General features: G+C 41.5%; 3 protein-coding genes across 3 annotated transcripts; 2 read left to right on the top strand and 1 right to left on the bottom strand.

Moving 5' to 3' along the window:
• Positions 1-37: 37 nt before the first annotated feature.
• Positions 38-626, top strand: LOC129804799 (mitochondrial import inner membrane translocase subunit Tim16). Its single transcript, XM_055852407.1, has 2 exons — positions 38-252; positions 317-626. Exons 1-2 carry the CDS (start codon positions 81-83, stop codon positions 511-513), a joined length of 369 nt encoding a protein of 122 aa, XP_055708382.1. The 5' UTR covers positions 38-80; the 3' UTR covers positions 514-626.
• On the bottom strand, positions 562-3,056 carry LOC129804800 (death-associated protein 1). Its single transcript, XM_055852408.1, has 3 exons — positions 1,281-3,056; positions 888-979; positions 562-816 (listed from the first exon to the last, which is right to left on the bottom strand). The coding sequence occupies exons 1-3, from the start codon at positions 1,324-1,326 to the stop codon at positions 658-660; spliced, it is 297 nt and encodes a 98-aa protein (XP_055708383.1). The 5' UTR covers positions 1,327-3,056; the 3' UTR covers positions 562-657.
• Positions 3,057-8,717: 5,661 nt separating this feature from the next.
• LOC129804773 (protein NASP homolog) lies at positions 8,718-9,896 on the top strand. The gene has a single exon (XM_055852370.1). The coding sequence runs from the start codon at positions 8,756-8,758 to the stop codon at positions 9,827-9,829; it is 1,074 nt and encodes a 357-aa protein (XP_055708345.1). The 5' UTR covers positions 8,718-8,755; the 3' UTR covers positions 9,830-9,896.
• The last annotated feature ends 707 nt before the right edge of the window (positions 9,897-10,603 follow it).

Here is a 10,603-nt window from a genome sequence, read left to right as displayed (position 1 = left end):
CGTGGTGTGGGAATTTCCAGTGGAAGTGTCAGGGGAATATGTGAGGTTATGTGGGATATTGTGATAAAAATTTCATAACAATGGCCAAATACCTCGCTCAAATAATAGTTTTGGGGGCTCAGACAATAGGAAAGGCCTTTTCGAGAGCCCTGAAGCAGGAGCTGGACTTCTCGCGTCAAGCAGCAGCACGACAAGCAGCCAGTGGTGGTGGAAGGGGTGGTCAAAATACCGAAGCTAGAAACCTCCGGACAGGTAAGATCCTCATTATCCTTGCCGGAAATTGCAATCAAGCCTCATTTTAATAAATTTCTGGCAGGAATGACCCTGGAGGAAGCTCAGAATATCCTCAATCTAGACAAATTGGACAAGGAGCAGCTGGAAAAGAGCTATAAGCATCTCTTTGAGGTGAATGATAAATCAAAAGGTGGCTCATTCTACATCCAGTCGAAAGTTTTCCGGGCCCGGGAGAGAATAGAACAAGAGATGGGTGATAAAGAGGAGAAAAAGTCATAGAGAATCTTCAAGAGGAATGGTGTCTAGTGTACAAAAAGAAGCCGGAAGTCAAATAGCTGGTAATTTATTGTTTTTTCCGTAACAAAAATCCAAGTAAAATTGCAGTTGAAGTATCTGGGCGATTTTTCTGCACTGGGAAATAGCCTATTTCCTGGGCTGTTGTATATTCACTTGGGGTTTAATTGAAACTGGATTTGGGGGTTTTGGCAAATGTGCCACCTGTGCAGCTTCTGGCGTGAATTCGGAATGTCCTCTCGTGTGGGCACCGCTCACAATCTGTGAATTAGGAATTGCTGGAGCAGGCTGTGGAAGACAAAGAAGTACTTTTCAGTTTCCTCCAAATTTTTGGAAATAAATGTTCAAGGGGCTTTTACAGCCAGTCCAGTAGTGTCTTCTGGGCTGTCCCCGGATGTTTTGTCAGCATTAGTGGCCCTGTGCTGGACAACTCTCATCCCACCAACTTTCACTGCAAAAGGGAGAAAACCAAGGCATGAAAATGCGCAATAAGGTGATATTTGATTGTGGTTCGTTGGCACAAAAAAAAATAACAATCTCAAGGTCAGAGACCACTTCCATCCTCAACCGGATTTGCCTCACAAAGCATTAGTTTTGAATTTTTTCCTAACTGCAAATCGATTTACTTATCACTTTATCAGTGTTAACAAATGATGGGGACATAAAAAATGGTGATAATTGGCCCTGCAACGTGTCCCCCTTCAGCACAATCTCATTGATAAAACAGAATTTTCTACTTTAGCTGGAATTACCTGCAGGTTTGTGACCTGCCACCTTCTGATTCTCCTCATCGGCCATCGCTTTGTTCACTCAATTGAGAAATTTTACTAGCACACTTGGCGAAAATAGTCACGAAAAAGGTTTTTTGTACTCTTTCCCTGCTGTCGATCACAAAAACAATTGTCAAGTGCCACCTTGGAAGAATTCCAGTGGGTGTTCCATTATCTCCCCGCCCCACCCCTCTCCAAAAAGATTTCATCTCAAACTCATGACGTGTAATGGATATTGATTGCTAATCGAATGCCTTCTGAAGCAGATATTTCAAAGGTCCTAATTTTTTAAAGGAAAATTTGAAGACATGCAAAAATATATTAAAGAGTTAATTTCTTTATATGAAAAACATTTCGTGTAGCTATAAAAAATGTATAAACAAAAATAGTCACGTTTTTTATATTCATAATTTCATGTTTTTTTGTATCACATTTTAAAAGATCCTTAATAAACTTACAGCTGAAGAGGCTGAATTAGTAAAATGCTGCAGCGTAGTTCTGGACAAAGCAAAAACTTCGTGACATAGGGTAAAGTCGTACAAGTTGGACGATGGTACAATTTGGAAAGGGTTTTTTTCTTGATAAATTTAGTACTTAATTTTTATTTATATATTTTTAATGCTTTAGTTTTATAATTTGGTTCCTTGTGCTTAAAAACAAATTTCGTAGTGTATTTATTGTGAAAAAAGCCATGTTCAACTTATACCGGCGAATTGTCCAACTTGAAACACAAATTCCAAATTATATCACTACCCTAGCAGCGGTTCGATTTTTTTTGTCTAGCGAAGAAGGGTAACTGTTTAGAAATCATATAAAAATGTATGAAAATCTTACTGAAAATAATTCTGATAGGTATTTTCATTAAAATATCCTAACCAGGAACTCTGATTACTCTAATTAAGAACACATGAATCGAATTCCAACCAGTAAAGAGCATGGGTACAATAAACGGGCAAGTCGCATTGTCTGGGTTTTGTTCGGAACTATCTCGCCTAATTACTCGTAATCCTATGTATCCTAATTACTCGAAAAAAGCACATGAAATAATCGATCGAAATATAGAACAATAGAACCACGTTTTCGAAATAATGTTTGTATAACTTTTATAACAGTCGTAGTGATCCTAATATGTAAAAGCGGTGTACTATTAAGAAGCTTCATTGGCTCTTTATTAAACGCTACTGGTAAAGAAAGTAAAGAATTCTATTGGAATGTCTTTAAAAATTTTACATTTCCTAAAGAATGCATTAAGTCTACACGCATAACTTGTAGGTGACTTTAAAATTTGAGTTATAGGATTTATTTTCTTAAAAAATATTTTCTTACCGTTTTCTCAAGAGAATTCATGGAATTATATTACGCTTCTTATGAGGCTTTTACTTTCATTTGTTAATTTTCCTTGTTTGAATCATATAAGATCATTTCAGAATATTGGTTCCAAAGGCAGCTAATTTACTGGTTGGATAGCTTCACTCACAGTTTTGAATTTCAGTCCAATTGTGCAAAAATCTATTGTCTGATTTAGACTATTTTCACGTGTAACAAAAACTTAATATAATACACCGCCTTTGCCCAAAAATTCCGGGACCAAGGAAGAAGCATCCACGTTGCGGGAAAGGTGCTCCTGGACAGTTTACAATGGACTTTGTAACATGATTACATTGTAACAAAAATCCCGATACTATTAATAATAATAGAGGATACCTTCAGTTTTTGCAACTTTCGATTACAAAGTTAAAAATAATTTTAAAAAAATGATGATTTCTAACGGGTAAGACCGCCTCCAAGCGGTCTTCACAAAAATCACATTACAGCGACAATAAAGGTTTTATTTATTTAAAAGTGCTATAGTGTCCTCGGTAGATTAGATAGATTCATTCTGGGGGCAGCAAGCGGCGTCCATCCATACACCTTCAGCTCCAGCCTCAGCTTCAGCCGCTTCATCCTCCTTGTGCACGATGTCCTCGCCGACTCGCCCGCTGCATCCAGGCCTCCATTTGGGCCCCTTATGCATCCCCTTTTAAGGTTATCCCTTACGGGTTTTGTGTATTGAGCCAGCCAGTCCTTCGGATAAATTCCATTAGACAAGCCGGCTTCAATTTTGGTAGATCATTCCAGTCCAGCACCACTTTCCCAAGTAGCGCTCGTCTGGTGTTGTAAAGGCTGGGACAGTCACATACATAATGTAGGACCGTTTCCTCAGCGTTGTTACAACCTCTACAGGTTGGATTACACTCAACACCCAATCTGTTGAGGTGTTTGTTTAGACAGTGTCCGGTAAGAAGATCAGCAAACTGCCGCGCTTTGCAGCGGTTACTGCTCACCAGGTACTCTGTCCTCTTCCTGTCCACAAGTGGCATGAACAGTCTGGACACGCGACAGTTGCCTGTAGCCGCCCAGGCCGCTTGATGTTGTGCGAGTAAATCCTCCCCAATGATGGTTTTCTTCATTTGGGGCGACACTCCCACGGCAGGCTCGGGACCGATGAATTCGGTCTTCGCTCCTGCCACTGCGAGGCGGTCAGCCTCTTCATTACCCGCAATTCCACAGTGCCCAGGTACCCAATGTAGGTCGATCTCACGGGTAAGTGAGACCGCTTCCACCATTTTCCGGCACTCGAGCACTAGCGAAGAGCGGGACTTGTTTCCTGATATGGAAAGTAAAGCAGCTCTGCTGTCAGAGAATATGTTTATTTTCCTGTCAGAAACATCAGACTCAGTCAGGCTTCGAATCCCAATTAGGATTGCTGTAACCTCAGCCTGGAATACAGTAGTATACCGGCCGAGTGGCACAGACCCGCCAAGTCCGAGTTCTGGACAGTGGTATCCGGCTCCAGAGGAGCCGTCCACCCGCGAGCCGTCGGTGAAGAGCGCTACCGTATCGGGTTCAGTGATGTCCCCTCCCCGGTCTCTCCACTCATCTCTCGTGTGTAGTATAGCTTTTACATTCTTTGGAGGCAGTCTTTCCTCAAGGTGGAAATCATCCCTCATTAGAAGGTCAGGGTGCCTTCTTGCCAATGAATCCATGATTCTAACATGTCCCACTGGGTGGCACCCAACCTTCCACGTTCCTGCTGAACGCAGTCTTAGTGCTGCCTTACCCGCCTCGGCCTTTATATAAAGCGGAAGCGGAGGCAAGCTTAACAAGACCTCCAACGCAGCGGTAGGTGCTGTTCGTATGGATCCTGTGGTTGCAATACAGGCTAATCTCTGAAGCCGCTGTAGCGCCAGAGCCGAATTTTTGTATTCGACTCTTGGCCACCATACTACAGCTCCATATGAGATCAGTGGTCTGACTATGGCTTGATACATCCATAGTGTAATTTTCGGCGATAGACCCCAAGATCTACCGAGTAAACGTCGACATGAGAAGAACGATCTAGTGGCCGATGTAATACGGTCTTCCAGATGTTTCTTCCATGTGAGTCTTCGGTCAAGTAGAATACCAAGGTATTTTACTTCTTTCTGTAGAGTAAGTTCTTTCCCAAAGAATTTGGGTGCCCTGTACCCCTCCAGTTTGTATCTCTTCGTGAAAGCAATGAGGGCGGTCTTTTCGGGATTAACCTTAAGACCGCGGGAACAACACCAGCCTTCAACGATGGTTAATGCCCTCTGCATAAGATCACACAGTGTAGATAGAAATTTCCCCCGTATGACAATGCAGACATCATCAGCGTAACCTTGTGTATAAAAGTTTGCTGTATTAAGTTGCACCAGCAAGCTATCAACCACCATGGACCATAGGAGGGGAGACAGTACACCTCCCTGGGGGCATCCGCTGCTCACAGCTGCCGACAGTCGTGCGCCGTGTACCTCCGCTTCCACAATGCGGTTTCCAACTAAACTAGTGGTAAATCTTTCTAGGGTATGACCTAGTTTAAACTCTCTCATCGCTCGAGCCAGAACCGTAGAGTTGACCTTATCGAAGGCTCCCTCAATGTCCAGGAAAGCAACGAGAGCAATTTCTTTGTCGCTAAGCGATTTCTCGATACGGCTTACCAATTGATGGAGAGCCGATTCTGTTGACTTTCCTCTTTGATAGGCATGTTGCATAGGACTTAACGGATTCTTCACAAGAATCCGACTCCTAATGTACCTATCACAGAGTTTCTCCAGGGTTTTTAGCAAGAACGATGTCAGACTAATAGGTCTGAAGGACTTGGGGTCCTCGTAATTGCTTTTACCTGGTTTTGGAATAAATACTACTCGCGCTCGCCTCCAAGTATGCGGTACATACCCGATGGCAAGACACGCCCTAAAAAGGTTCACAAGCGGCACGGTAATGGTCTCCGCAGCCTGCTGGAGCAAAGCCGGAAAAATGCCATCCGTACCTGCTGTCTTGTATGGTGAAAAGCTGCTGATAGCCCATGTCACACTTTCAGATGTGACAATCTCAGAAGCCTTTCCCCAATCACGTTGATTCCCCGAATATAACTCAGGTCGTATAGGTTCTGGTTCCGTACTGTCGATCTGACAGTTCGGAAAGTGCGTTTCAAGCAGCAGGCGCGTGATTTGGTCCGCAGAATCCGTGTGGATTCCGCTGGATGCTCTTAACACGCCTAGCCGCTCTGAGGGATCCTTGGATAGAACCTTCTTAATCCTGGCCGCTTCTTTCACAGCCATGATTTGGCCACAAAATTCCCTCCAATTCTCCCTTTTCCATTTTCTCAATGCTTTTTTATATTCCCTTTTACGAGCGGCCGCTTCTTCCCAGTCGCGATCCAGCATCGTATTTTGGGCTCTGTTAACAGATTTTCTTGTTCTCTGTTTTAATAGGCAGAGTTCCTTAGGCAAAGGTTTGCCTTTATTGTTATTTAAATGTGTTGAGAGTGGACAGGCCTTTTCATACGCCGCGAGCAGTGCCGAATTCAGTTTTTCAACCGAGTCTTCAATGCTTGCAGCGTCCCTTGGCAATTGCCCATCTCCTCGCCAGTCCTCAGAAAGGGACTGATTAAATAATAACCAGTTTGTTTTCCGAGGATTGCGGAATGATTTCGGACTATTGGACGGGGCCGAAATGTCAAAATAAATCCTCCTATGATCAGACATAGTCAGACAATCCGACACGTGCCAACCAGTAGTTAGCTCAGCCGCGAGTCTTGTACCGAGTGTGATGTCAATAACCTCCCTCCTACGTCTATCGACAAAGGTGGGTTTGTCACCAACATTTAAAATTTCTAGTTGGTTTGTGCAGATAAATCCCAGGAGAGACTCCCCACGTGCATTGACGCCAGTGCTACCCCAAGCTATGTGGTGAGCATTGGCATCAGCCCCTACGAGAAGCTCCCATGAGTTCCTCTCACACATCGCAACCAGATCCGCTAACTCACGAGACGGAGGCGGGTCAGTTGCGTCATATGGCAAGTAGGCCGAGGCTAGGACCAGCTCCCCTCTTCCATGAGCAGTCTCTACCTCTACCTTCACTGCCACTAGGTCTCCAGTGGAGTATTGAGAGAGGAACATAGCGTTGATGTCTTTAGAGACATAAACGCATGCCCTGACCTTGTTATTTTCACGGCTACTGAAATACAGATTTCCGCGTCTAATATCAACCCCTTTAACTTTATTTCGAACCGTCCAGGGTTCTTGGAACAGTCCGATGCAAGCCTGCACCACCGCCAGCTTCTCATCCATACAAGACATGGCTGCGCGGCAGTGGTGCAGATTAGCTTGAATACAGCTAATTTTATTCCTAACTGTGCCAGCTGCAACATTCACAGTAGGTGTAAATGGGGAATTAATTTGACCACCGCTAGGATATTCCCCATTTATCCCGACGGTGGGTTCCTCAGAATTATTTACGCCCCTGCCTTGCGGCGCTGAGTACTGGGAGCTAACATTTTCTGTCATAAAAGGACAAATTATCCTGTTTGGTCTACTCACTGTGTACGTCATTGCCGTAGTTGGTCGCCCCCCGAGATGTTTCATGGATGTTTCAATCGTGTTTCGCGCCTCATATTTCATGTGTGTCTAGGATGGAGAAAAACGCCAGAAGGTATTGCTGAGAGGTGCTGGCCAAAGTGTCCACCAGTGGCAGCAAATCAGCCAACACACTCTCAAACCAACGGCACAATGTCTCTACCACCCATTTTTTGTTCATTCTTCACTGCTTGGGCGAAAGAAATTTCACGATTTCTCACAAAAGAAGCACCCGCGGGGCAGACTGATCACTCACAATCGGTGCGCCGCGATAGTGGAAATTCACTAATACCCAGCTATCACCAAAAGCTCGCGAAAAACCACGACAAATCACCACTTTTCACAGAGAGAACATTGTTTCGCGTCTGATTCGCACGACTGCCAAAACAGGTCCTCGGTAACAGTCTTATAAACATCTCTTGAAAGTTTGAACTCATTTTGACTCTTCGTTTTGTTGCTATTCCCAGTTTTGTGTGACAGGTCAGAGAAAAAAGAACAAAAAATATTTGTGCAAAAAAACTCATTTCCAATTTCCATAAAAATACCGATTTGAAGTTATCTGACTAAAATAAATTTATTTTTTACTGAAAGATATGTCATTCTACTTTGTATATTTTATTTTTAAAAAAAATTGAAAAAACTATAAATGTGAATTTTAGAAGCAAAAGAAGTTTAAAAAAATTTATATTTTCTCACCTAGCGCCTAAACTAAAAAAGATAATGAAGAATGGTTTTTTCGACTTTATTGGATCATAATTATCCTAGAAAACATTGTTTTAGAACTTTTTTTTCGCATATTAAAGAAAACATTGTTAGAGGGTTAATCTCACGAATGTCTACCTTTCGGCCTTTAATGTGCATGTGCAACAAATCTTTTTCTTATAAAGTATCTATCCTAAAATATTTTTCTTTTTGAAGGTAAAAGTGTTTATTATAACACTATAAAGGCCAAAATGGTATTTATTTTACTCTAATTTTAAGTTTGAAGTCCAAAAATTTAACATGAATGTATAATAAATTTAGCTTTCTTTTTTGTGAAAAAAATATCTTTTCTGTGACAACCTTTTTATGAATCAAAAAATGGGCCAAAACGAAGAAATGAGTGTTAAATACCAAATTGGCGTAAAATTCCACTTTTTTTTACATGGATTTGGTATGAAAAATTTACATTATAATGACATTTTAAAATTTATCGAATAATTGCAAAAATTATGTGAAAATGTTAAAAATTTGAAAAGTAAAAAGTAACTTAAAATTTGTTTTTTTGAACCAAATATTGTAATGCATTTTAATTTTTTTTGTTTAACATTTTAAAGAATGTCTTGAAAATAAGTCATAAATATCTGTTTTGTTTGTCATTGAAAATTTAAAGGTCTTGAATACCACGTGCTGTATGCTGCATATGCTTGATGGTGTATGGTCAGCTGGGTATGTTTTTCCAAAATTCCCCTGCTTTCCAGTGACTCCTGTTAAACATTCCAGTGTGGTGAATTTATCGGATGGAAGCGCTTGCGTGACAGTGGAAATCGGCGCCTCACAATGGCATCATCGAGTCGGGAGCAGTCTCAAGAAGAAATTGACCGTGCTAAGGAATTATTTAGTTCTGGCACAAGAAATTACTATGTGAAGGACTACGATCGTGCCGTTGAGGATTTGAGTCAGGTGTGTACCCTCTATTCAGATGTCTATGGAACTACGGCCGATGAACTCGGAGCGCCGTATCTCTTGTACGCCAAAGCGTTAATAGGCCTGGCTCAGAATGAGGTGAAGCTGATTGATATCCCAGAGGGTGAGGACGATGAGGATTCCGAGTCTGAGTCCTGTGATGAAGAGGATGACGCCAAGGGAAAGAAGGATGATGAAGGAGAATCTTCTGAGGCTGCGGGAAAATCAGAAAAGCCATCTTCCAGCAAGAAAAAGAAGGATGACGATGATGATGATGAGGATGAAGAGGAGGAAAATGAAGAGCAAACCACCAATCCTGAGTCTACAGAGGAAGATATAACGAATTTGCAGTTGGCTTGGGAAATTCTGGAGTTGGCTGTTACTATCTTCACGTCACGCGGAGAAAGTGGAAAATCTCAATTGGCTGAGTGCCATTCAGAATTGGCGGAAATTTCTTTTGAGAACAACAACTATGAGGAAGCTGTGAGAGATTTTACAAAGGCACGGGATCTTTTGGTTACTCTTCCGGAAGCTAATCACCGTCAATTGGCGGAGTTGTATTACAAAATGGGACTCTCCCATATGATGCTGAATGCCTTCAATGACTCCATTTCGGCTCTAAATAGTGCCTGCGAGTGTCTGGATAAGGTGATTGCGGAGAACAAGGAGAAGGGTGCTCCTGAGGATGAGATAACAGAACTTATAGCCGAATTGGAGGATAGCAAGAAGGATATTTACTGCAAAATTGAAGAGATTAGAGCTTCAAAGATGGCTGTATTGGAGGATATTAGGAAGACATGTGGATCTCCTGAGCCTTCAGATGCCCTGCCTAGCAAAACTCCCCCCACCCAGCAGCCCACAAACATCTCTCATTTGATCAAGCGAAAGAAACCCGATTCATCGCCATCAGGAAGCGGAAGCAGCAGCAAAATGCCCAAAGTAGACTGATGCTTTTTTGCAAAATTGTTGTTTTCTCAAAGTATCTCGCTGAAATAAAACTTTTTAACCGTGAAAATTTAGGTTTTTATCCGGGATTCCTGTGGCAATTGGCAGGAAATCCAGGGAGTCAACGGTTACAATTTGAATTCCACTGGAAAGGACAGGAATGTCATTAGAGGGGAAATTCCAAGGGGGAGATTTTAGGGTAAAAATGTGTACACCACTTCCAGACACTTCCACAATTTATATGAAAGGGCCCTTTACACTTCCAGCATTTCGGAAGTGCAATACTGCAATACTTTCAGTACTTCTTACACTTCATGCACTTCACATACTTAGGGATCAATAAAATTTATTTATTATTATGAAAAATCTAATTAAGGAAACTTAAAAAGATCACAAGAAATTTATTTTTACGTATATTTGTTTTTTAATTATTTTGCTTATATTTTAAATTTCTAGCTACAGATATTCTTGAATATTAACAATATTTTGTTATTATATGTATAAAAGAATTCTCAAAATTCTTTTTTTGTAGAAGTTGGCCTTTCCAAATCATGTTGGCCTTTCCAAAATTCGTCTAACATTAAATATTATAAAGGCACTTTTTCGTTCCTTATCTTGTAAAAGTCCTTCAAGTAATATCGACTTATTTGAAGGATACTCGGAATTAGAGACAATATACAGCAGACTCTCACTTATCCGTGGACTCTTTTTTCCGGGTGACATAAAATAATCCGTGAGACAGTTGAATTTTAAAAATTTTGCTGACATATTGTTCCC

This window comes from Phlebotomus papatasi, chromosome 2 (genome assembly GCF_024763615.1).
Source record: "Phlebotomus papatasi isolate M1 chromosome 2, Ppap_2.1, whole genome shotgun sequence".
In the NCBI taxonomy this organism is placed as follows: Eukaryota; Metazoa; Arthropoda; class Insecta; order Diptera; family Psychodidae; genus Phlebotomus; species Phlebotomus papatasi.
The sequence above is the reverse complement of the archived record's forward strand: the minus strand, read 5'-3'. Positions and strand labels throughout refer to the sequence as shown.